We start from the raw sequence: 27,584 nt of genomic DNA, 5'->3' as shown, positions 1-27,584 counted from the left end.
AATAGGATACCTTGTTTACTCAGTGGCATGCTATCCGAACCCTTCAAGCGTAAGACAAAATAATGGCTTAGAACGAAGAGTAGGCTTGCCTGAAGAAAGTGGTGGTTTACATGCAGATGATTTCAGAAGTATTGGGGAAAAACATGTTAATATCTGGAAGTCTCATATCCAAATTTAGAATTAATTCCAAGGTCGTTAGAAACCTCTTCGGCTAGTGAAGATTTGTGACTTGCCTGTTTGTACATAATCAATTCAGTGTTCTTGGCAAGCAAAAGATTCAGATCTGAACCATCTATCATCATTTTTCAGGTAAAAAACTATCAGCTGCTCTTCTAAACTACCTTGGCAGTCCCTTGGGACGTCGGTTTTGTGGATTCTCAGGTGCATAATGAGGACAATGTAAGAACCGCAGTCTCTTGCACAAATAGGGCCAGAGATGACCTCTGGAGTGGGTGGTCCACTTCTGTCACATGAAGGACCCACACATGCCCTGCTGAAAACTTCTGTTTATAGCATGCCTTTTAATGCAGTGAAATGTTCTAAGGTCTATTCCAGGTATCTATGAAAAAAATCCCAACTTCATATAAGGAGACATTCATTGAAAATTATATTTCTGCAGATGCAAGATGTATACCAAGATAGGGTGAAAAGCTTTGTTACGTGCAATCCAGTCAAATCATACTATACATGAGTACAATCAAGCCATATACAAATAAAACAGATAGTGGAAAGAAAAAATGCCAGTGCAGAATATAGTGTTACAGCATTATAGTGTTATAGTTACAGAGAAAGTGCAAATAAAAAAAATGTCAGGGCCACATTAAGATAAGTTAGAAGATCATACTACACCCGTAGCATATGAGAAGGCTTTAAGTAGTTTGATAACAACAGGAAGAAGCCTTTCCAGGATCTGGTACGTTCAAGTTTTTGTATCACTGCCCGACAGAAGCGGGAATGACTAGGGTGCAAAATGGTCCTTGATTATGTTGGATCAGTATAGATTTGTATATGGAGTTGGTGGTGATGGGGTTGGGGAGGCTGGTCTGTGTGATCGACTGGGCTACATCGGCAACTCTACATTTTTTTTTGTGTTCTTGGGCAGAACTGTCGCCAAATCAGGCTGTGATTCATCCTGATAGGATGCTTTCTATGTGCATCTGCGGAAGTTGATAAAAGTTGTTGGTGATGTATCAAACTTCCTTAATCTTCTGAGGAAGTATAGTAGAGGTGTTGGTACACTTTCTTGAATGTACCTTCAATGTGACTGGCCCACAACTGTGGTGTTTTTAGATTTTTGGAATTTGTTTAATTACAATACCACACAGGTGGTTGATCTACCAGGTTAAGATCACATGGGATTGATATTAATTTACTGATATGGAGTAAGCATGTTAACAGATGGAAAGCAAAGAACAGGGATTAAAGGGATTGGGAAATTGTGACTATTTGGGTACTCCAAGGTTTAGTGCTTGGACTCCAGTTTTCCACAAAGTACCGTAAAAACTTTGACAGTCCACTTTCAGAAATTCTGATGATTCAGACACAAAAAGCTGGAGTGAAGCCCCTGTCCCACTTTCCCGAGTTACTCACGAATTCTCCTGAGTTTTCCCCTTGATTCAAACTCGGAGAATGTCCGTAGGATTCCGTAGCGAGGCCGTAGGAGTCCGTAGATATTTTGTAGCGGCTCGTAATGCCAGCCGTAGGTACTCAGGGCATCAGGTAAGTCGGGACGTTTTTTCAGTATGTTGAAACATGTCCACGAGTAAAAAAAATAGCCCCGAGTACCTACGGCTAGCATCTCCGAGTTTGAATCAAGGGGAAAACTCGGGAGAATTTGTGAGTAACTCGGCAATGATGTAATGATCTGGATCGGGCAACATTCATATCCAATCGGGGACAGAGTATGTCATCCATTTAATGAAATACAGTAGAAAAGGATAGGTATGCAATTTATGGAGTGCTAAATTCATGGGGGATCTACCATGAGCACAGCGATGTGAATCGGGATATTCTCAGAGATTCTCCTCCAACTCTATCCATCCATATTAAAGTGGTTGAGTTCATTCCAATGCTAGCAAATTAGGATAAGCACTCAAAATTGTAGTGGTACTCCAGTATCTTGTGATCCTGCTAGAGAGAAGATAAACCTTGAAACGGCCAGTTTCTCGCTAAGGTAATTGATATTTTTAGTTGCAGTAAAGCTTTGGAGCCCGAGTTCACTGTGTACTGTAGTTTTCTGAAGGCATAATAGAAAGGGCTTCAAGGCAAGCTTGTTATCTCTGCCAAATATAATCTTTTTATGGAGCCGATCCTCTTGTAAAATAGATAGAAATGTACTAAATAAGTTTCATAGAACAAGAATAGTACAGCACAGAAACATGCCCTTTGGCCCACCATGAATGTGCTGACCCAAAATGCCAAATTAAACTAATCCCAGCTGCCTGCATGGTGTCTACATTCCTCCATTTCCTACCTGTTCATGTATTCATCTAAATGCCTCTTAAACATTTCTATCATATTTGTTTATCCTGACAGTGTTTCAGGCACCTACCATTTTCTGTGTAATGAAAACCGAATGCCTTGTCGATCTCCTTTAAACTTTCACTCTCTCCCTCTCCACAATTTGAGATTTATAATAGAAAAGAAATTACATGTGGTTAAAGTGCAGATTGTCAGATTTTAATAAAGGTAATTTTTAAACATTTTAGTTTCACCATGTAGAAATTACAGCAGTGTTTATACATAGTGTTGTAATTTCTACAAAGCTCTCTGACACCTGCATTGAGGAGGCAATTAAACACACCTGGGCAATTACAAATGCCTGTGAAGCCATGTGTCCCAAACATTGTGGTGCCCTGAAATGAGGAGACTATGTATAAACACAGCGGTAATTTCTACATGGTGAAACCAAAATGCATAAAAATGGCCTTTAATAAAATCTGACAATGTGCACTTTAACCACATGTGATATTTTTCCATTACCAATCTCAAATTGTGGAATACAGAAGAAAATAAATAAATGATGGGTCTTTGTCCCAAACATTATGGAGGGCACTGTAACTACAATACTATTGGAATATTGGGCAAAATGCCAAAGGCCAGAGGAACTCATGGGGTCAGGCATCATTTGTGGATGCAATGGATAATATTTCGGGTCAGGACCTTTCTTCAGAACCGAAAGGCCGCTTGTCCATTCCCTTCACGGATGCTGCCTGACCTGCTGAGTTCCACCAGCCTTATGGGTTTTTTTTGCTCAGTACTGCAATCTGTTTAGTATGTGCAAATTCATGGGTAGAGCTTGTGTACGTGTGCAAAAATACATTTAATGAGATGGGAGATAATTAATTTTCATGCAGTGATTGAATACGTATTCTCAAATTTGGAGAGAATAAAATGAGCTGTCACTTAAATATTTTGCATTTAACAGAAGATTTGTGGTTTCTACCTATGTCAAAAGTGAAGAACAAAATCTTGGCATGATTAACCTATCCAGAAATTTAGGGATATATAAAATACCAAGCATTCAGTTAGATACGCTACAGACTGTTGGTTCCACATTCCCCAGACCTTAGCCTACAGTACAACCACTCTTTATACATTGGTTTTGTGAATTTAGTTTTAAATCCGCATAATCTTAAGATTTTAGAACTGCGATATGCATTGCTCACTTTAATTTGATTATATCTTTAAAATTACAGTCCTTGGGCAAGTGTTATTTTGCTTCACATTTTTCACTTTGAACTACTGTGTCCTTTTTCTGCAGGTATATTACATAGAACGCCTTGCCATACCGTTTGCTATTTTAAGATCTGAGTTGTCGAGGGATTACAAGGGCTTATGAGGAAGTTCTGTTGCAAAAAGGAAAACCAGTGGCTAGAGGAGACTGCGGAAAGTAAGGAGCATCGAACAGGACAAGGCACAAAAGAGAAGCTGGAATAGCAAGTGGAGAATCATGGTATGTCCTTGGGCTTTGTCACTTATGACCTTATGTTTTATGTGAAAAATTACTAATGATCTAATGAATGCAATCGCCATATCCCAATAAAAACATTCAAGAAAATATCTATTCAGTAGCTTGTACTTGGGTGCTGTAATTCCATGTGTAGAGTATAACATTCTTGATTTATTGCCAGGATTTTAAACCACAGAATGAAATCTCAAGAGTCTGCAGCATATGAATTATTAATTGCAAAGAGGATGTTCATAAATTACATGCTCTAATGAAACTGGCGTTAACATGCTGCTGTAAGATGCCAAATGACCTTGGTCTCTGCTGCATAGCTGAGATTTTGGGTGCTTGTCATTGTCCTGTCTCGCAGAATCATTGCAGAATGAATCGGGATATTCTCAGAGACGCATCAGCTGGCTTGGCTGTTGTTAGGTAAACGGACGCTGCGCGTCAGCACTATTTAATCTTCTGCTCAAATTACTTTATTACACCACCTAATTATGTGGTTAAGTCAAGAAGCACTAACGACTACAAGGGAAGTACTGCTCTAAATATATACTAATAATAATGTTGAAAATAATGTTTTTTGTTATTGTCCATGGACTTTTTGCAATCTACTTTCTCATTTCCCTCAACCCGATTTAGCACTATCAGTGCAAATGCAGATTTGATTAATATGCTTGACACAGCTAAGCTTTGAATTTATTTGTGGATATTCTACTCTCAATGTAAATTTTTATGTAACTGTCTGAAAATTCTCATGATAGCTAATGAATTAATGTATTTGCAGGGTGTATACCTATTGTTAATTGCCAACAGAAATTAAGGGAGTTAGGAAATTTGCCTTGGCTTGATTACTATAATGCGGATGGAATTTGTGCCTTACATAATTTTGCATAAAGTTGGAAAGAGTGCGGAATAGATTCTCCAGGGCTTTACTGAGAATTATGTGTTTGAGGGAGAGAATGGATAGGCTGGGACTCTTTTTCTTTGGAGTGTTGGAAACTGAGGGGTGACCTTATTGAAGTGTAAAGAATCACGAAGCACAGTGAATACTCAGTCTTATTCATAAGGTAATTTAAAACTGCAGGGCATAGGCTGAAGGTGAGAGGGGAGATATTTAAGAGGGACCTCAAGGGCAACTTTTTCCAACTCAGGGTAATCTGTATATGGACCAAGCTGCTAGAGGAAGCTATGGAAAGAGATACAATTACAACTTTGGACAGATATATGAATAGGAACGGGTTAGAGTGATAATAGCCAAATGTAGGCCAAATGGGACGTGTTGCAAATTGGGCCGAATTGGGCCTATTTCCATGCTGTGTAGCACCATGACTATGATGCGGGATGCCACATGTTTGGAGAGAACATTCATAAACTTACAAAAAGGACAAATGAATCTTAGTGTTGGCATGAGTGAATATAATATTTTGCCTAGAAAATAAGGTTCCGTTTTACTTTATGATCTTAGAAATAACCAACAATCATTAAAAGTTGAGTTAGTGACTAAGAAAGCAATAACAAAACCAAGTTAAGCATTGGATTTATTTCGAAGGGATAGAATTGAAAGCCTAGAGAAGTTATTGATACATTTGTATGGATTCTTTGTTTTAATGTTATATAATTCTGGTCATCTTATTATAAAAAGAATACCATTGCATTGGAGTCTGCTGAAACAAATGGTTTTGCTAAACTGATTCCATATATGTGAAATTACGCTTAGTGGATAGAGATAGTAAAAGAGGGCAGAAAGTATTTCTCGGATTGTTTCATCCAATAATACTTCTAAATCTACAGTGACCTGGATGTACCATGCAGGGGGAGAAAGAGACACTTCCTAATAATGAATGGCAGTTAGTTTAAAATATCCTTGCTAATAAACACAGCTCATATCCGTGTAGGATTCCATCCCCACCCACCCCTTCCCCCCTCTCTATTTAGTCCATCCTGGGTAACCATAACCTTCCTTCATTTTTAACCATCCTTCATTTTATGAAATGTTTTTCAGAAATCTAATCAGGTTTTTCTTCAAATGAGATTTCCTGACCTGTAATCTTCAGTTTCCTAGCCCAGAATTTTTGTTGGTATCTATTAGGTGTGTAGAGTTGATGAGTTTGAGTATTAGATATGATGCTGCATTCATGAAAAACATTGTTTATTTGTGCTGATTGAGGTGTCCCCAAATTGATCCTCGACCTCTTTCTGCTATGATAGCATTGGCCAATTGACTTGACTTTGGCTCACTCTTGCAATGGAGGAGGCCCAGGACAGAAAGTCAGTATGGGAATGGGGAGTTATAATGGTTAGCAAACGGGAGATCCAGTAGGCATTGCCGGACAAAGCGTCAGGGTTCAGCAAAACAGTGGCTGAGTGCACGCTTTGTCTCGCCAATGTACAGTAGGCCACACCGTGAACACTGGATGCATAGATGAGGTTAGAGGTGCACATAAACCTCTGTCTCACCTGGAAGGACTGTCGACGTCCCTGGATGGAGGAGGTATAAGAACAGGTGTTGCTTCTCCTGCGGTTGCTGGGAAAAGTACCCGTGGAGGGGGTGGTTTGGGTGGGAAGGGATGAGTGAACCAAGGTGTTGCGGAGTGAGCGGTCTCTGTGGAAGGTGGAATGGGGGGGGGGGGGGGGGGGGGGGGAGATGGGAAGATGTGATTAGTGGTGGAATCACATTGGAAGTGAGGGAAATGTCAGAGGATGATGTGTTGAATGCAGAGGCTGGTGGGGTGAACGGTGAGGACCAGGAGGACTCTGTCCTTGGTGCATATGCAGAGACGGGGAGCGAGAGCAGATCTACGGGATACCAAGGAGATATGTGTGAGGGGTCCATCTGTGATAGAAGGGGGAGTTCACGTTCACTAAAGAATGAAGACATCTCGGATTCCTTGTATGGAAAAAGTCATCTTAGGAACAGATGCAGAGGAGACAGAGGAATTGACACCTGATGTAGTTAGCAGCAATAACACTGCTGGCTAAGAAAGGTGGTAACAGGACAATTAAGATCAAGCAAGTGTCCTAATCAAGACTAAGAACTGTGGGTGGTTGATGATGCTTCATAATGGATAGAACGACTTGCATATTTAGGCAGCGTCTTCCATGACCATGATGACCACGACTACAGTTTGGAGAATCAACACATACAAACAGCTTTGTGAGGAAATATGTAATGTGTAAGAAAGAACTGCAGATGCTGGTTTAAACCAAAGATAGACGGAAAATGCTGGTGTAACTCAGCGGGACAGGCAGCATCTCTGGAGAGAAGGAAAGGGTGACGTCACCCATTCCTTCACTCCAGAGATGCTGCCTGTCCCGCTGAGTTACTCCAGCCTTTTCTGTCTATCTTTGTAAGGAAATAACCTTATTTAGTGATGTTGATTGAGTGCACAACCATATTTCTGCTCCTTGTTAATGAGGATGACAAAGGAAAGTAGGTCACATTAGAAAGTAGAACAGTAAGTTGTGTGCAGAAACAGGATATGTTTGACTAAGTAAAAACTTTGTGTACGATCTCTTGGAAGAGTGGGTTGAAGCAAGCATTAACATTAACAAGGTATAATGTCAAGTATTGGAAATTGAAAACATTGAAAGTAATGAAACATAATTTTTTTAAATGTGCCCAAAGCTCTTAAAAGCAAAGAATGGAAAGTGTTGGGTCTAAATATAATTTCCTAATTGTTTTTGACGAATGTCAATGCTAGAGGCTTGGAGAATAGCTAATATAGTGCCAATGTTTTCAATGAAAGGATAAACACAGTCACCAAACGACAGTCAGCCTAATATTAGTCCCAGCTATACATGTCTATCTGTTGGTCACATTGAACAGTCCTTGTTTCAAACAGTCACTGGCACCGTTCCCTGACTTTTTCCGCCACATGGACGACTGCATCACAGCTGCCACCTGCGCAGAGAATTTGTTGAATTCATCAACTTTACTACTAACTTCCACCCTGCCCTCAAATTCACTTGAACTATCCCTGACACTTCTCTCTCCTTTCTTGATCTCTACGTCTCCATCACAGGAGACATACTATTGACTAACATCTACTATAAAGCCACTGACTTCCCCCAGTTATCTGGACCACACTTCCTTCCAACCTGCCATCCCATACTCTCAATTTCTCTGACTCCACCACATCTGCTTCCACTCTAGGATATCTGAGATGTCTTATTTCTTAGTACTTGTGGTTTCCCCCTGCTGTTGTGGGTGGATACCACACCGATGTTTCCTTCGTGTGGTGTAGTTCTGCTCTCATTCCCCTCCTTCCAGACGGAACAAAGATAGAGTTCTCCTGGTCCTAACATTTCACTCTACCAAATTCAGCATCCAAGACATAATTCCCCGCCATTTCTGCCACCTTCAGTTTGATCCTACCACCAGTCATGTCTTCCCAACACTTTCTGTTTTTTGTAATGACCGTTCCCTCTGCAATTCCTTGATTCACTCATCCCTTCCTCACCCCAAGCCCTTCTCCCCAGGTACTTCCCCCTGCCTCCTCCCTTGTATCATCCAAAGAGCCCAGCAGCCCTTCCAGGTGAGACAGAGGTTCACATGTACCTCCTCTAACCTCATCTACTGTATGTGGTGCTCTCGACATAGCCTTTTTTTTACGTCGACGAGACTAAGCATAGACTAGACAACTTTTCCACCAAACACGTGCTCAGTCCGCACTGGCCTGCTGGATCTCCCAGTAGCTAACCATTTTCACTCCCTTTCCATTCCTATACCAACTTTTTGGTTATGGGCCTCCTCTATTGCCAGAGTGAGGCCATTCACAAACCGGAGGAACAGTACCTCATGGGTAACTTACAGCCTCATAGTATGAACTTTGAATCCCCCAATTTTAGGTAATAAAACCTTACCCCTTTTTTTCCTCCTTTCGCCCTATTGACCCACCTAGGTGCGCACCACTATCCCACCCCCCTTTTTCCTTCCCAGCTCCTTGAACCATCAACCCTTCTTCTGGCTTAATATTTCACACCTCTTTCTTTATTTTGTCCCCTTTTGTCTCCTTTTTATCTCTAAGCTTTGTTCATCCATGTTCCAATCAAAACCTCCCCACACCTATACCACCTATCACTTCCCAGACTTTGTCCTGGTCCTGCCACATTTCCAGCTTTCTTCAATAGTATGGAGTTCTGAGGATTTTTTCCCCCATATTTCTGAGGAAAATTCTGAGGAAAAGGATAAATCGGATAGACATGGATTAATCAATGAAAATTTGTGGACTAAAAGGGAAAAAAAACAGGCTGCTGGAGGAACTCGGCGGGTCAATCAGCATCTGTGGAGGCAAATGGACGGATGACATTTCGGATTGGGAGTCTGGAGAAGGATCCCAACTCAAACATTATCCATTTATTTGTCTTTTGCTAAAGGTGCTGTCATCTGCAGTCTCGTATGTCTGATTTAAAAGAAGTGTGACGATCCTGATTTTTTTTTGGAAAAGATGCTAGGAGAGTCGTTGAGGATTGTGTATTTGACGTGCATGCATATAGACATGCATGTTCCTGTTAGAGTAAAGGGTAAGACAGGTGGGTGTAAGGAACCTAGGATGACGAGAGAAATTGAGGCTCTGACCAAGTGTAAGAAGGAGGCATGGGGCAGATATAGGAAGATGGGATCAAATGTATCCCTGGAGAAGTTTTGGGAATTGAGGTGCAAAAAGGAGGGCTAAAAGTGGACTGGAGAGAGCTCTGGTAAATAATATTAAGGATAGTCCCAAGAGATTTTATGAACATTAAGGGAAAAAAGATAACGGAAAGAGAATGGGACTCCTCAGGCATCAAGGAGTTCAACTCCCTGAGGAGCCACAGGAGATGGGCAAGATCCTCATTGAGTATTTCTCTTCTCTTTTTACCATGGAGAAAAACATGAAGACCAGGGAACTTAGGGCAGTCAATGGAAGGCATTGAGGGCAGTCACTATTACAGTCGAGGAGGTGCTGAAGATCCTGACTAGTATGACGGTAGACAGATCTCCTGGGCTTGATTAGATATATCCGTAGACACTTTGGGAAGCTAGAGCGAAAATTGTGGGTGACCTGGCTGAGATTTATGAGTCATCATTAACTATGAGTGAGGTGCCGGGAGAACGGAGGGAGCAGAAGTTGTGGCTCTATTTAAGAAGTGCTGCAGGGAAAAGCCAGGGAACTACAGGCCAGTGAGTCGTAACATCTGGGGTTGGAAAGTTACTAGAAAGTATTCTGAGGGATAAGATATACGTGCATTTAGATGGACAACTGCTGATTAGGGAGATCGTGTCACAAGTTTTTTTTTTGAAGATGTGACCAAAACGTTTGGTGTGGGCAGAGATGTAGTTGTTGTGTATATGGATTTCAGCAAGGCATTTGACAAGCTTCTGCATGGTCGGCTGCTCTGGAAGGTTAGATCGCATAGGATCCAAGGAAAGATAGTTGACTGGATACAAAATTAGGAAGCAGAGGGTGATGGGGGAAGGTTGCTTTTCAGACTGTGACTAGTGGTGTGCCTTAGGGTTCGGTGCTGGGCCCATTGCTGTTTGTCTATATTGATGATTTGGATGAGAGCATACTAGGCATGATTAACAAGATTGCAAATTACACAAAAGTAGGTGGTATTGTAGATAGTGAAGATGATTGTCAAAGTTGCAGCAGGATCTTGATCGGTTGGGTGGGTGGGCTGAGGAATGGTTGATGGGATTTAATACTGAGAAGTGTGAGGTGTTGCAATTTGGGAAGTCTAGAAGGGTAGGGCTCTGGAAATGTTGTAGAGCAGAGGGATCTAAGAATGTAGGTACATAGTTCCTTGAAAGTGGCATCACAGTTAGTTGGGGTGGTCAAAATGGCTTTCGGTGCTTTGACCTTCATCGGTTAGAGTATTGAGAATGGATTTTGGGATGTCACGTTGCAGTTGAATAAGACATTGATGAGGCCACATTTAGAGTATTGCCTTCAGTTTTGTTCGCCATATTATAGGAAAGATGTGAAGGTGGAAAGGGTGCAGAGAAGGTTTACAAGGATGTTGCAAGGTCTCAAGGGCCTGAGATATAGGGAGAGGTTGAGTAGGCTAGGACTTTATTCCTTGAAGCACAGGAGGATGAAGGGTGATCTTATAGAGGTGTACAAGATCATGAGGGGAATAGATAGGGTAAAAGCACAGTCTTTTGCCCAAATTAGGGGAATCACAAACCAGAGGACACAGGTTTAATCTTAGGGGGGAAAAGATTTAATAGGAACCTGAGGGGTAACATTTTTTACACAAAGTAGGGTATGTATATGCAACAAGCTGCCAGAGGAGGTAGTTGAGACAGGTACAATCATAATGTTTAATAGACATTTCAACAGGTACATGGATAGGTTATGTTTAGAAGGATATAGGCCAAGCGCAGTATAGATGGATGGCATGGGCAAGTTGGGCCGTAGGGCATGTTTCCACATTGTATATAAATGCTCTATGGCTGTCATTTTTGTGGAATTTGATGAAACATTTATCAAAACCTCACCAGGCATTCATTGGAAAGTAAAACACTTCTGGGATCCAAGGAAAGTTACAGGGTGAGCTAAAAAATGGCTCAAGGTCTGAGAACAGCAGGGCATTTAGTTACTGGGGTTCTGTGCGCTGTACACTTACACGCATTTAAGCATTTACATCTCTTGTGATAAATATGAATGACTGTGATGTTAGGAGCATGAATAAGGAGTTTGCTGATTGGAGCCAAAACTGGCAATATTGTTGATAATGAAGTAGATGTTCCATGCTGCAGGATGGTATTATGGATAGGTTTGGTGGACACAGAAGGGCAATGGGTATTCAGTCCAGAGAGCATGAGGTAATGCATTTGGTGGGAGAGTCGATCAGCAGGGCAGGAAATCTACACAGAAGCATAACAGAAATAAATACAGTGGATGATCTCTGGTCAGAATCCGTCAGTATCATGCAGTATTACAACTATGAATAAATGCTGATTACAGATACTGATCATTCAGAATGTTTAGCCGTGCTTTTTAATGTACCCAATATATACTGTAGGGAAAAATGTGCAGTGTAATTAAATAAATCTTGTACAATAATTATCCTTCTCTTGTGGGGAAGAGGGACTGGAAATTCAACGCGATACTTTTATGAAAACCATGCTCAGAATGGCCAATGTGGTTCATAACTAGTCTCAGTGGTTAGGGAATTCTGCTGTTAAGGTTACAAATATATTACCGTATTGTTTGTTTGCTTAACTGGTAAACTGTGCTTGTAAAATTATATTATTTTCTGGAGAAAAACCACATTTTTTCCCCTTAAAAGAGAATGTCACCTGTGGCAATAAGAACTCAAAGGATTAATTTGGTTAAGTTCTTAGGTTTTGTCTCCTGACTCTAAACTTTGGACATACCTCAGAGAATTTTATTGATGAATAAATCTATTCATAATTTAGGCTGATATGATCACTTTCTTCTTTTAAATTGTCATAACATATTAATAAATTATGGTAATCAAAGCAGAGATATCTCTTTGATTATAAAGGGAAATAAGTTGATTCGCTGGCTATTACCTCAGAAATAAAACTTACAGTCTTCAATTTAACATTGAGCAATGTTTATTTTCCCAAGAAAGAAATGTTGACAAGTTCAAATCTTAGCACCTGACAGGATAAATACATCTCAGGGGAAGAAGAAAAAGACACTAAATTTATATGCAGAAACAAAGGGTAACAAATAATTAGTGCCAGCACCCTGAAAAATGTGCATGTTGAATGAGAATCTTCCTAACACATAGTTGGGAGACAGATGGCTGTGGATGAGACTGATAAAACAAGTCTTACAGTTAGAAATTCTTAAATTGGGCACATAAAAAACAGCCTTAGCAAATAGAGAGAGATTGGCAAAGCACAAAGTAAAATCAATGATTTGATTAAAGGAAGAAAACAAATGTAAGGACCAGAACGTGGAACCAATAATATAAGCTGCAGTTCAGCTGGATAAAGGAGTCAGAAATCTTGCCCATCTGGTAAATTATACATTTTGTAAATCTAACCATTTTCCAAAACATAGGAAAGGAACTGCCATTTGTTTAGCAGTGTTCACATTCTGATAGTAAAACAAAGCGCTTTGCAACCAATCGCTTTCTTTTTGCAGATAAATATACCAGGAATTTGTTTATAACCATATTTTAAAAAATCAGTAAGATGCAAAGCTAATCTATTTTGCTGGGTTAATTAATATTGGGCATAATAACAGAAGGATCTCTCTGCTTCTTATATAACTAATAGAATGAGATCTTCCATATCCACTTGAACGAACATACATGCATTTACCATCTAATCCAAAAGATGAGACCTTGGAACGTACATCTTCTTTGTTACTGCAGTAAATGTAATGTCAATTTGCATTTTGTGCAAACGCTGCTCCAGGGCGTGAACACACAATCTTCCGCCTCAAGATGATTTTTCTATCATTGAGCCAAGTTAACCGTGGAGGAACATGTAGATGCATTTGAACTGTTAACTGTTAACAGTATGTGAGCTATCCATGAGAAAAAACCCACAATGAAACCACAATTAAGAACACAGTTCTTAATTTTGGAGTACATTGAAATAATAGAGGGGGTATGGTTTATGCATTTGTGATTTTATATTTCAATTCTGAAATAGCAGTATAATGGCAGTATATGTAATTTCTAGTACAGCCAGAGTGATGTGAACATAATTGAACCATGTGATGGAATAGTGGATCCCTTGCATGCATATTTAGTTTAAATTATACTGTGCTAGGGATGGGTCTAGAATAACACACTGTGGAGGACATTGGATTGTTTCTCCCATTACTTAAACCTACAGTGACAAAGGTACAACAGAGGCTTTATTGATTTAATCAAAAAGATTCAACAAGGGCTCCATCAGAAGTGCGATACGTTGGGCTCTCTACTATGATTTATTAAAATTAATGTTACTCTGCTTTTCATGATTTCCGATTGTTGGAAATGTTTACCCCGATTTGATTTCCCATCCCGCCACCTGGTTACCCATGTGTGAAAGAAAGCCCGGGCATAAAAAAGAATACAGTGTGGTAACCAATACCCCCCACACTCCTTCCCATGGAAGAACGCTGTGAGGCGGAGGTGACGGTAGAAGAGCTCCAAATCGTGGTGGGCGTGGAACTCATTGAGGTGGGGTCGGAGGTGGACAAAGGTGAGGCCTCTGCTGAGGACAGACCGTATCTGAAAGGAGGAGGTTAGGGGGGATGGTAAACACATGGCAGGGATGGGGGTTGGAGCCGGAGGAAGGCAGGTGAGTGGACTGAGGGCGAGGTGATGTGTGGTGGGAGGTCAGGGAGGGGGGGGGGGGGGGGGTGGAGGGCATGAGGACTGTAGTATGGGTGGGGAAAAGCTGGGGTCACATGGTTAGAGATGGATGGGGAAGACCCAGTGGAACAACCATTGAGGTTACCAGGGTTAGGGGGATTGGCACTACGACCCAGCGCAGTCAAACCCAGGGGAGTTGGAGTCTGCAGCGTGGAAGCTTCAGGCCCGGTACTGAGTCCAGGCTGCAGGGAAGACGATGGCTGCGGGCGGTGGAGTGGCGAGGGTTGGTGGAATCAATGGTGGAAGTCTGCGGGTCGTGGAGTCCGAGTCAGCGGGCGAAGCGTGGGAGGTCCCGATGTGCGGATGGTCGGTGGGGCGACGAGGTTCGGCGAGCCCGGTGAGGCGGCGAGGTGAGTAGGCCCTTGTGCGGCGGTGAGTTTGGCGGGCCCGGTGCGCGGCCATGTTCGGTGGGCCGGGTGAGGCGGCGATGTTCAATGGGCCCGGTGCGGCAGCGATGTTCGATGGGCCCAGTGAGGCGGCGGGGGGAGTAGGCCCCGGTGCGGCGGCAAGGTTCGGCGGTCCCGGTGGGCGGCGAGGTTCGGCGGTCACATTATGGTGGCGATAGTCGGAGGAATCGGTGAAGGGGAGATAGTCAGAGTTACCGATGAGGCAGCGAGGCTCGGCGTCATCGGTAGGCAGGTGAAGGTCGGCGGCAGCATCGACGTGGAGCTCAGCGAAGGCGGCGTCCCGGTCAGTGCTGGTGCTGCTCTTCGTGGCCAAGATGGTGTCGCGGGACTCGGGCAGGCAGCGCGGGCCAGCGTTGGGGCCTGGGGCCTCCAGGCGGTCGAGTCGCGGAGTGTCGGTGGCAGGAGCAGCCTGGAGGCGGGCTAGTTTCAGGTCCATGGTGGAGTTAAGGCGGGCCAGGAATCGTTTATTGAAAACGTGGATCTTCCAGAGGATGAAGTAGATTTGGGGTCCGTTGCAGGTCCCCTCTTCCTTTCTAGCTTTCTTTCCCCATCACCACAATTAGTCTGAAGAAGCGCCTGACCCGAAACGTCATCTGTCCAAGTTCTCCAGTGATGCATCTTGACCCGCTGAGTTACTGTAATGCTTTGTGTCTTTTTATTGTAAACAAGCATCTGCAGTTCCTTATTTCTACAGTGCAGGTTGATGTAGTGCTAATCAATGAGCACTGTTAAATTTAATATGATGTGTAATGATTCAGTTACCTGTTGAATCAAAGCAAAATGGAAGTACCTGCACATTATAAACCTTGGGAAGTTGCCATACCTGTCGATGTTATGTACACAATACCCGACAATACAACCCATCACGTCAACATGGATGTTGCATTGTTGGGAATGCTTACCCCAGTTTGACTCACCAGTAAATTTGCAATTTCATGTCCTTGCCGCTAGTAACCTCTGTATTAGCACACATAAGAAGATAGAGGCAGAAATATGCCACTCGGCCTATCAAGCCAACCCTACCATGCAACCTGATCATGTCTTATGCTTTGGCCTCATCTCCTCTCCTGTGCCAGTCTCCCATAGTCCCCAATACCTTTATTTTAAAAATTGTATCACTACAAGTATCTAGACTTCACAACCCTCTGATATGGAGAATTCCACAGATTTGCCACCCACAGCAAGAAGTTCCTGCCCACCACAGTTTTAAATGACAGCCCCGTAATCTTGCAACAATGTCCTCTTTTTCAAGATTCTTCTACCAGTAGAAACATCTTGACATCTATCCTGTCAACCTGTCTAAGAGTTTTATGTTTCAATAAGATCACCCCTCATTTTACTAAACACAAAGTACATACATCTATTTTCTTGAGAAATTCGTAAGATAACCTTGTCATACAGGTGCACAACCTTTTATCCGAAAGCCTTGGGACCAGACACTTGTCGGATTTCGGAATTTTTCGGATTTCCGAATGGAAGATTTTTAGCGTAGATTAGGTAGGTAGCGCGGGCGGCTTGAAAAGTCTGGAGCGGCAGCCTCCTCCCCAGAGACCGGAGAATCATTGTAAATCATTGCATACATGTTTAGTCAGTTAGTTTGGAGGGATTTTATGGGGGGGGGGGGGTGAAACTTTAATTCTTAGTCCCCTACCTGGTCGGAGAGGCGGGGAGCGGGCAATGCCTTACCGGGTCGCCGTGCAGTAAGCTCCGGAGCGCTATGGCCGCCGACTCCCAACATCGCGGAGCTGGGGCTGCGGGCGGGCGGCGCCGGTTGGAGCTCCGACCCCGGCAACTCTACCCCTGGCTGCGCGGCGCTCCAAATCCAGCGCCGCCCACGGCCGGACGCCCGCAGCCCCAGCTCCGCGATGTTGGGAGTCGGCGGCGTCGCAGCGCTGGGATACCAGCGGGGAGCGGGCAATGCCGTACCGGGTCGCCGTGCGGTAAGCTGTGCTGTGGCCGCCGACACACAACACACAACGGCGTCTCTGGGGAGGAGGCAGCCGCTACAGTAGTACAGACCTGGGTTGACCGTGGGTCGTTTCGGGTCAAGTTTGGCGCCAAACGCGAGCTTTGGTGTGCAGACGACATCCTGGGAAAAATGGCCGGTTTTCGGAGTTTTTCGGTTTCCGGAACTCCGGATAAAAGGTTGTGCACCTGTACCAATAATTAGCCTGGTGATTCCTCTTTTGGAGTGCCTGCATTGCACAGGATAAAATAGTTTCAAGCCACATCCATTATTGTTTAATGTTTGGAGTAATAGAGATTTTAGTACTCACCGACTGTATGTTGTGCATACACTGTGTAAAACCCCAAGAAGCACGATGGAAAGGCGGGCATAAAATACTGGAGTAACTCAGCGGGTTAGACAGCGTCTCTGGAGAAAATGAATAAGTGGTGTTTCAAGTCGGATCCTTCAGACTGTAAGATGGGAAGTTGTTCCACTTATCGTGTGCTCTTAGGAAGATGCCACAAGTAACCAATGATTCATTCCAATTGATTGAAGTTTGAATGACTTACCAAGTATATATGTAGGTAAGTTCGTTCAAAGATTTGCAGTGCATGAACAAGATGGGCACATGCGCATATATTGATTTTTGTTTTTAATATACATTCTTAATATCCTTCAACTGTTCATTCAAGACTCTTCACTGATCTGTAATTGAAATACAGATCTGATTGTAGAGGTTAGCTAAGCATCACCCGAAGAAGCTTGGTTAATTGAAATACTGGTGCAATCTGATCACTAACAATTAAAATATTGTGGAGACCAGAATGTACAAGTTCTGTTACCAGTTAAGGCAGAATGAAATATAGGCTGGGTAGCTTTGTACACAATGGAAACCTGTAATGAGAATAATTACACAGTTGAGATTAGAGGTAGTGTTCGGACAGTTCCCAGAACTTTAAGCAACTTTGAGCCCTGGGGTGAAAGGACATTTCAGCACCATGAAGCACACTGTCATTTAACACTGAGCGCAACCAGGAAGTATAGCCTATCCTTACAGTTTTAGAATTATTTACCATGCTTTTGGGTCCTGCCTGAACTTTAAGCACTAATTCTGAATAAAATCTTCCACATCAGTAATTAACTGCTGGCTGTAACATTTTCTAATCTACTTGGAGGATGTTGCAAGTGGTTGACAAGACTGGCATTTATTGTTCTTTCTTAGTTACATGGGAATTATGGAGATTGGTGACAGTGATGAGCATCAATAACAAACACTAGGAACTGCAGATGCGAGTTTACTAAGAAAAACGCAGTACTGGAGTAATTCAGCGGGTCTGGCAGCATCTCTGAGAACATGGATAGGCAATGTTTTGGATTGGGCAGTATGAGGGCGGTTCCAACCCGAAAAGTCGCCTAACCATGTTCTCCAGAGATGTTGCCTGACCTGCTGAATTTCTCCATCACTGTGTGTCTTTTTGAGCATCAACAGCATTGGTGGGACTGAAGCCTGGAGCTATGCTTAGGATAATAGATTTTCTTATCTGATGTTTAGTCAACCAAATACCTTTAGCATCAATCCTGTAGTTTCATGATCATTGTCACAATACTAGCGTGCAAGGGTTACTGTCTGGATTCTGTGTAAACCAATAACTGGTGAACCAATATGTAGGTATAATAATACCAATTGGTAAAGCAATAATGAAAAAGCACTGAAGACACTGGTGAGAGAAGTCAAGCAAACATTAGGTGAAAATGGAAGTACAGGTGCACAACCTTTTATCCGAAAGCCTTGGGACCAGACACTTTTCGTAATTCAGAATTTGTCAAAAATGGCCGCTATTCGGAGGTTTTCGTTATTTGGATCTTCGGATAAAAGGTTGTGCACCTGTATAACAAATGCTTTATGTCCAGATGTTTGGGTACAGGCCTTTTTCACAGTTTGTAGTCAGTTAGAGGGAGAAATGAGCTGTAAATATGAGTGATGGACTAATCCAGGAGAGAGTGCTAGCTATGGAGGACAGCAGCCTCAGGTCTTTCTATCGCACATGCTCCATTCATATTTTGTCGCCACAGTTAAAGCAGGATAAAATGAAATTCCGTTTTTATGCACAGCAGATAACTCCCAATTACTTGCACATGCAGCTAAATGACAAATATTTCCATGGTTTAGTTTATTAATGTCATTTCAAGTACTTTTAATCAATGAATCTTTTTACTTGTGTAAATCTATCCCTTATCACTTTGTCAACTGTACTTATATTATCAACGGCAACTTTAAAAAAATATTTGTGTGGATTTCAGCATTAAATTACTTAGGTCATTTTTGGTGTTATTGGATAGTAAAACATAGGAAATTAAAACTTTTCGAAGATCTTCACAAAGAAAACACCTGCCTATTCAAAAATCCTTTATATCATGTAAGTACAGAATCTTTTGTGTTAATGCCATGTAGGTGAGATTATTGTGGTAGCTCAACTAATCTCAGTGCAGAAACAATAAATATGCCAAATGCATATGGGTAAGTTTTAAATTATACCAAATGTAAATTTGCCATAGGAAACTTCTATTTACATCAGGAGAAAACAGTATTAGGATTTTTTTTTAAATAGTAGCTCAAACCATACCATTTTTTCTTTTTCTCACTTGGCGCACTTTCTTTTGTGTATTTTGCGCTGTATCAATTTGATCTCTTCTGTTTTCTCCTCCATGAAAGAACTGAGGTACAGAATGAGACCTTATATGCAGCACAGGCGGGGGAGATCATGTGGCTTGCATGGCTACTGCAAGGATGAAAAGTCTTAAATGGACAGAGTCCTGCAATTTTCCCCCGTTTGGGTGATGGCTTAATCATTTGTATTTGGAGGATGAAGTATATTGAAAGAATGAAGAAGACCATACAGAAGGTAAGCTGTCTAACGTTACCTGCCTTGGTAGGGTCTTCAGCATTCTTCAAGTTATATTCTCTGCATGCCAAGCTCTTGCCATATCCTCTCCTGTGTTACCTGATTCATGATTCAAAATTGGCACTTTTAGCATTTCCCCCCAAAATTGAAGGTTTGATTTTATGTCCGTGTTCTCACAGACATCCTTATTAAGTGGCTCATAAGATTACATGCCTTTGATAATCCATTTGTATACAAAAATCAGATCTCAGTCACATCTCTCAAATGTTATGCAAAACTAAGAGTAGTTGACTAATGGAGTTGATTTACAGTATTATTTGTTGTTTTGGGCTGCCTAAAGACAAACTTATAGGGAAGGGTATTTCCTTACCATGACAATGTAGGCAACTTTCAGAATGGAACAACATTCAGAATGATTATTGTCATCATCCAGTGGTCTTGAATAATATTTGAACAATAAAGTGAATCATGCAGATAAAGATCATTTCATAACATGATACAAATATGCATTGTTATATTTTAGTTATAACTGTGCCTTGTTCTGCACATGTTCTTTGGCCTCATCAGCAAAAAAAAGTAACTTGCCTAACAAGAAGCAATTAAACCATGAGAGAATGTAAAGAGCAGTATGCTTCATGCCTCCTAAAGTGAAAGCCATGGTCTCCAAATAATCTGTTGTTAACCTTTGTAAATGAGATCTTTTCTATCAATCTAAAGTTGTAATAAAGCCTGAAACAAAATGGATTTTTATTGTCTTCACTCCAGCGGTGCAACGGGAATAACAGAGGAGCAGGCTATCAGCATTATATTATGCATGGATTTTGACTCTGCTTTTGATTGATTTTGATAGTTAGCGCTTAGTTTTTTGGAATTTCTATTCCTTTGCCATTTGGAAAACAATCTAATGTCAATCTTTATTTTCTTTCCAAAGAGGCCAATCCGAACATTTGCTAATGACGATCGTCATGTCATGGCAAAACATTCCACAGTGTATCCTTCCCAAGAAGAGCTTGAAGCTGTACAGAATATGGTTTCAACGGTGGAATGTGCACTAAAACACGTATCTGATTATTTGGATGAAACTAATTTGCAGTCAGTTAATGTGGACGCGGATGAAGATGGAGCTGGAGACGGCAAAAAAAGTGACACCTCAGAGAGCAACTCAAGGCAAGTTGCTTCGTATTTATTAAAGATCCAGTCTTTTCTGTACAGTTATTAGGTTTCTTTTTACACAGATGTCATAGATACAAATGTTCTGCTAATATATTGGTTTTTCATCCACATGAAATGTTAATTATTTGTGGGAAATTATAATTTCTATTTACAAACTGTGCTAAATGTTTGGTTAAAATATGTTTTCAAGGCACAAATTTAATGAAATCTCTTAATTCTAGCATCATTGTATTATGGCAGATTTTCCATTGCATCCTTCAAATTAGAAGACTTTTCCTAGATCATATTTTCCAGATATATCTGCTAAAACAACTGTTTGGAAATGTATCCCAGATCTGGCTTTGAGAAATGGGGATGATTGAGTATGTTTAGAAGACAGAACAATGTTTTGTTTGTATTGTCTTTGAGATAGTAAAACAATTTTCATAGGAAACATCTTTTGCTGCTAAATTATGTAATGAGCTTGGTCAAAGAGGTAGACCTGAAGAAATGTCATGATGGCGATGTTTGGGGAAAGATTACAGGCGGAAACTGCCAGGTATGGAATAGTTAAACATAGGAATGTTTGAGAGGCTGGGAAAACAAATATAAGAGGCTTAGGACTGCAGTAGGTTACAAAGCAAGGTCAAAGAGGGATTTAAAAACTATAATTTAAAAGTAAAGGCATTGGTTAATTGAGAGTCTGGGTATGAACAACAGTAGTGTTTTGGAAGAACACGACAGCGTGAGATGGAGCGCAGCTTTTGGATGATCCCGTTTGAAATGGAGGATAAAAGGGCAACTCATTAATACATTGGAATAGGCAAACCTGGCAGTTTGAAGCTGTACGTGAAGCAGGAGAGGATTTGTGACAGAACAGTCCAGTTGATGTCATACTTATGTGGCCTGATGCTCATTTCGGGTCAGATGTGACACCAAAGTTGTGATGTATTCTTTCAAAATGGGCAAAGAGCAACATTACTGGTGGGTATTGGAATTAGTTTGTATAGCCAAATCATTGAAGATGACATAAAACCAGTGTTTAAGATTGTTAATAAATAGAAGTGCAAATCCTGGGCTCGTTGACAATAAAAACAAGGAAGCCAGAATAAAGTGTAATAAAAAAATTGTTAGGCTTTATTTTGTCCATCTCTGGGAACCATAATTTAGAATGGCAGTGTTTTAGAAAAGATGCAGAAGCTATTTACTGCAAAGTTAGTAGGTATGAAGAGTTTCCCATAAGAGATGGGGGGGTGTTGGGGGGGAAGCACGATTCAGTGGCGCAGATGGTCGAGCTGCTGCCTCACAGTGGCGGACACCCAGGTCCAATCCTGACCTTCAGTGCTGCCTGTGGGGTATTGCACGTTCTCCATGTGACCGCATGGGTTTCCTCCGGGTGCTCCACTTTCCTCCCACATCCCATATATGTGTGGATCGGTAGGTTAATTGGCCTCTGTAAATTGCCCCTAAAGTGTAGGGAGTGGAAAAGAAGGTGTGATTACATAGAACTAGATTGATGGTTGGCGTGGACTCAGTGGGCCAAAGAGTCTGTTTCCATGTTTCATCTCTAATGTCAACTAAACTTGAGAAGGTTAAGGGAAACTTTTAATGGTTCAAAGTTTATTTTATTGTCACATGTGCAAATGCATAGTGAAATTATTTTCTTACAGTATTGCCATACCTAGGCACATCCTCAACTATCGAAGTATACAGACATAGTCTACTGAGCCCACATGCAAGAGACGCCATGTTTTGGCAACATTTTCAAAGTCCAGTCCATGCTTTAGTTCTTATAAGTCCTATCCAAGCAAGTCCCAGGGTGTTGCGGCCGCCTCCCACAGGACCAGTTTGGCGGCTCTCTCCCTGTAGGCCGCAGTCTGCTGGGTCCTCCAAACGGTAGTCGGCTCAGTGGCTCTCTCTGCAGAATGCAGTCCGCGGGTCCTCTGACTGGTGGCCAGTCCTGCGGCTCACTCCCTGCAGGCCGCGGTTTACCGGTTCACAGAACAGTGGCCGGCTTGGTGGCTCTCTCCCTGCAGGCCGCTGTCCGCTGGATTCTCTGAGTGGCAGGCTCGGCATCTCTCTCCCTGCAGGCCGTGGTCAACCTGTTCCTCAGAACGGTGGACGGCTTGGCGGCTCTCTCTTTGCAGCCATGGCATGCTGGGAGCTGTGATGCGTCTCGAAATAGAGAATGTCATAAAAATTCTGCTGAATAAATTGGCATTAACAGTATTTTTGCAGCGAACACAGATTTAGGATAATTGGTAAAGTGAGAGAATAGAGATTTTGTTTTTATTACTGGAAAAACATCACATGAAAGTGTGGTGGAAATATAATCAATGGACAATTGAAAGGTAAACATTTGGAAGACTGGAAGATTACACGCCTGGATATTTGAAAACTTCAAAAAGATTTTTTACGCAAACAGAATAAATGTTTGTAGAAGTATTGCAATTGTACATTTCCTTCTTTAAAAACATAAGAATCACACAATGCATCATTTTTTAACAGTGAACAGAGTGGACGTGTCTTGTGTGGAGTGATGCGAATTGGATTGGTTGCAAAGGGTTTGCTGATAAAGGGAGACTTGGATTTGGAGTTGGTGTTGATGTGTAAAGAAAAACCAACTGAGAAGTTATTAAGTATAGTCTGTGACAATCTGCCAGTACAAATTCAGGTGAGTTCAGAGGAATCTTGCGCTTGGTAAGAAAAAAAAATACAACAGTAATGTGCAACTACACAGCAATGAAATGGTGAATGTGTACACGTAAAGCGCATCAGATTTTTTTTTCTGACATTAGATGAGGGTATATTATTTATTTCATTATATCCAAACCTACAACCATGTATAAAGCAATTATTAAGTATCGGCTCTGCAGCATCTTTAATGTCTGATGCAAGTACCACCTTGCCTTCTCTCAGAATAATAAGCAAAAGCATAGATGGAAGGATAGAATTGTATAACTGGGTGCAGATCGGAGGGTGCAGCTGAGGATACCTGTTAACTACTTGTGGCTTTTTGGAATGCCAATTTATTTCCTGTGATATCGGAAATAAAAAGTGGGCTTATTTACTTACTAATTTTAACAACTCAGAATGTTGTAAAGTGCTTCAGAGGCAATTATGTAGATTTGTAGAGCAGGCACTGTAATAATGTAGGAAATGCGTAGACAATTTGTACTCAAGAATCATCCACAAGTAGCAAATTGATAACGACTAGGGCATCAGGGAGATCCTCCTTACGTTCTTCCAAATAGTGCCATGGGATCTGCTACTTCCAGCCAAGATTGCATTTGGAGCTGAGCTTTGTCATGTCATGAAAGACATGCCAATACAGTTCTGACTCAATTCTCCAGAGTGGGATTTGAAAATGCAGTCTTCTGATTTAAACATTGAGTGCTAATAGAACCGTTGTGTAGTTGAGAAAAAAAAGGAAAGCAATTGTAGTGCTGAGGTGAAACAGGGTAACAGGACAGGATGAGTAACAGTAGCTTGATCATGATTTTGAAATCATGCAAACCTTTAATATTGTTAAATTGTATGATGTGTCAAATTCGGAAATATTGTCGTATATGCTCGCCATTTTGAGATGTGAATTTCCATGGGTTGATTTTTCAAGGAAGCTTTGAGAATATCCCTGAATTGACTCCTCTTTTTAATAGTAATCCCTTGCCATGGCAGAACATGGGAATCTACTGTTGTATGTAGCAATGAGCTAGTCTGTCCTTTGAAGCCAATCCTACGCTTGATCTATTAGAAACATAGAAACATAGAAAGTAGGTGCGAGAGTAGACCACCAGGTCCGTCGAGCCCGCACCGCCATTCGCTCATGGCTGAACACTAAACAGACACACTTACCCACAAACAGTAGACACAAGACACAGAACACAAGACACTACCCTCCCCTACATACCGCTATCACCCCTCTCCACCCCAAGAACCGCGTGATCTCCTGGGGGAGGCAAAAAACCGGATAAAAACCCAGGTCCAATTCGGGGGGAAAAATCCGGGAAATTCCTCTCCGACCCCAATCCAGGCGATCGACACTTGTCCAGGAGATCACTCAGGTCTCACTATACTAACCATACCTAGGTCCATATCCCTGCCCTCTCCCCGTAGCCCCTTATCCCCTCGGCAGCTAAAAAACCATCTATTCTAGACTTAAATATATTTAACGTTTCTGCTTCCACTGCTCCCTGGGGCAGTGAATTCCATAAATTAACCACCCTCTTGGTGAAGAAGTTCTTCCTCATCTCAGTTTTAAAAGAGCCCCCCCTTATTCTGCAACTATGTCCCCTAGTTCTAGTTTCCCCGATCATTGGGAACATCCTCGGTGCATCCACCCGATCAAGGCCCCTCACGATCTTATATGTTTCAATGAGATCGCCTCTCATCCTCCTAAACTCCAAAGAGTAGAGCTCCAGCTTACTTAACCTTTCCTCATATGTCAATCCCCTCATTGCAGGAATTAATCTTGTAAACCTTCGCTGCACTGCCTCCAGGGCTAGTACATCCTTCCTTAAGTATGGACCCCAGAACTGTACACAGTATTCCAAATGTGGTCTCACTAATACTGTGTACAGCTGCAGCAAGACCTCCGTGTTTTTATACTCAATCCCCCTAGCAATAAAGGCCAAAACTCCATTGGCCTTCCTGATTGCTTGCTGCACCTGCATACTGACCTTTAGTGATTCATGTACTAATACCCCTAGATCCCTTTGCGTTGCATTACAACGCAGCTCCTCCTCATTTAGAAAATAACTTGCCCTATCATTTTTTTTCCCAAAGTGAATGACTTCACATATTGACCTGGGTGGAAGAAAATGCTGGTGGTAGTTTACTTACCCCGTTAGTGGACATGGGGGATTTTTTGTAATTAGTGATTCTGTGCTTTGAGAGGCCTACTGTAGGTGGTCCATGTCTCAATACACACAGCTGCACAGTATTCTCCATTGCCCAATAGAAATTGAGCTCCGTGCAGAACTTAAGCTCTTGATCTCTGAATGTGTTTTCAGTCTCAGCATATCAATGAGAATTAGGCAATAGGTGTAATCTACGCAAACTTTAATAAAGCTTCAACAAGGTCCCACATTGGAGCCTGGTTCAAAAGGTTAGGGCTAGGGGATCCAAGATAAGTGAGCAAACTGGATCCAAAATTGGCTTGACAACAGGAGACAGAAAGTGATAGTAGAATGTTGTTTTTGTGATTGAATGCCTGCGACAAGCATTGTTCCACAAAATCAGTCCCTGGAATGTGCATGAATGACTTGGATGTGGAGGCAAGATCAGTAACTTTACATATGACACACAGATTGACAGAGTTATTGCTAGTCAGGACAGTAGTCTTGGGCTGCAGAGAATTATTAACACTCAGCAGGTCTGGCAGCATTGATGCCAAGAGAAAAAGAGTTAATGTGTCAGGTTGAAGACCCCCTCGTCAGAACAGAGAAAGAGAGGAAACAAGTTAGTTTTAGGTTGCAAAGGAGTTAGAGAAATGATGGGTGGAACAGATGGAATGTTTATGGTAGGCGAAGCCAAGGTTGCCTTTGGGGCCAATCTGCTGATGTAGTCGTCTCATTAAAAGGTTAATCAGGGCAGTAAGTGAGAAGAAGCACGGCAACAAAAGAACAGAGAGAGTGAGGGGGAGAGATAACACAAACAAAGGAAGCTGCAAAATGGTGAGCCGATGAAAATACCCAGCATGTCAAACTGTGTTATGGAGAGAAGCACTGAATGTTACACTGAGATGAACCTGATTACCTATATCTGATACAATTAGAAAGTGAGTTACATGAAGTGGTAGAATGTGACATATGGGTAGGGGATGGAGAATTAATATGTTGGTTGCTAGTAAGCTCACCTTTGCAGACTGAATTAAGTCGCCCAATTAGTCACCCAAATTGTTTGGTTTATTTACACCAATTCTTGAGTCCAGGCCAACCCTATAAAAATAGATTAACTAGCCACTCATGTTTACAATAGTAGTCTGTGGCTCTGCACAGACTATAATTACTACAACATTTTTTTAGTTTAGTTTAGAGATACAATGTGGAAACAGGCCCTTTCGCCTACCAAGTCCATGCCGACCAACAATCACCCGTACACTAGTTTTATCCTACACACTTGGGACAATTTACAGAAGGCAATAAACCTACAAACCTGCACCCAGAGAAAACCCATGCTGTCACAGGGCGAACATGGAAACACATAGTACCCGAGGTCAGGATCGAACTCGGGTCTGGCGTTGTGAGGCAGCAGCTCTACCACCGTGCCACCCATTTTTACATAAGTATTTCATCATACAGAACTGTCATCACATAAATGGGCCTATTAGCCCTCTTCAATGTCAGTATGGTTTTCCACTTGTGCCTTCTTTAATCGATTCAACAGATACTACAATTTGTTTTTCTCCAATTTGTCTCAATGCATTTTACCTCAATTACCAAGTGAGGTGCTGATTTAGAGACTGGCACCAGTGGCTTCATATTAGCTGGAAAGTTTAGGTAAAATTCAGCAGTTTCATTGAATGCAAGTTATACTGTACATATAATGCCTTTTTGGATAAAGATTTATTGCTTTAATTTCTTTTGAACTTGAGCTAAAATCTCATAATTTGAAACGTCTTCTTTCTATGAGTGCTTCAAAATGTTCACGACCTCTATTGGATTACCTGTCAGAGAAAGAACTCCAATCTGTTCTCTTTCCTATAAATTGTAACCTCGCCATTTGGTTTCATCCATTTCAATCTGTTGAACTTTTCCCCAATGCTGCTGTTTCCTTTATACAATATAGAAATCAAAACTAAACAAACATTGTCTAACTAGGTTTTGTTAGCCTCTGAGAATTTAAAAATCACTTTCCTCTAGAAATGAATCCCATTGCTTTGTTGTGAA

At 41.8% G+C, this 27,584-nt stretch overlaps 1 protein-coding gene across 5 annotated transcripts in view; it reads left to right on the top strand.

Annotated features, from left to right (window-relative positions):
* Positions 1–27,584, top strand: part of LOC116990793 (spermatid perinuclear RNA binding protein) — a 129,244-nt gene that overhangs the window by 46,750 nt on the left and 54,910 nt on the right. For 3 of the 5 annotated variants that reach the window (XM_033048758.1, XM_033048759.1, XM_033048760.1), the window contains exons 2-5: positions 3,764–3,955; positions 19,353–19,542; positions 20,474–20,709; positions 23,203–23,368. In XM_033048758.1, the coding sequence (XP_032904649.1) occupies positions 19,504–19,542; positions 20,474–20,709; positions 23,203–23,368 (441 nt within the window). In that variant the 5' untranslated portion in view covers positions 3,764–3,955; positions 19,353–19,503. The remainder of the gene's footprint in view (positions 1–3,763; positions 3,956–19,352; positions 19,543–20,473; positions 20,710–23,202; positions 23,369–27,584) is intronic. The other 2 variants (XM_033048761.1, XM_033048763.1) reach the window with 1 other exon arrangement.

Source organism: Amblyraja radiata, chromosome 32 (assembly GCF_010909765.2).
Source record: "Amblyraja radiata isolate CabotCenter1 chromosome 32, sAmbRad1.1.pri, whole genome shotgun sequence".
Lineage (NCBI taxonomy): Eukaryota > Metazoa > Chordata > Chondrichthyes > Rajiformes > Rajidae > Amblyraja > Amblyraja radiata.
The sequence above is the reverse complement of the archived record's forward strand: the minus strand, read 5'-3'. Positions and strand labels throughout refer to the sequence as shown.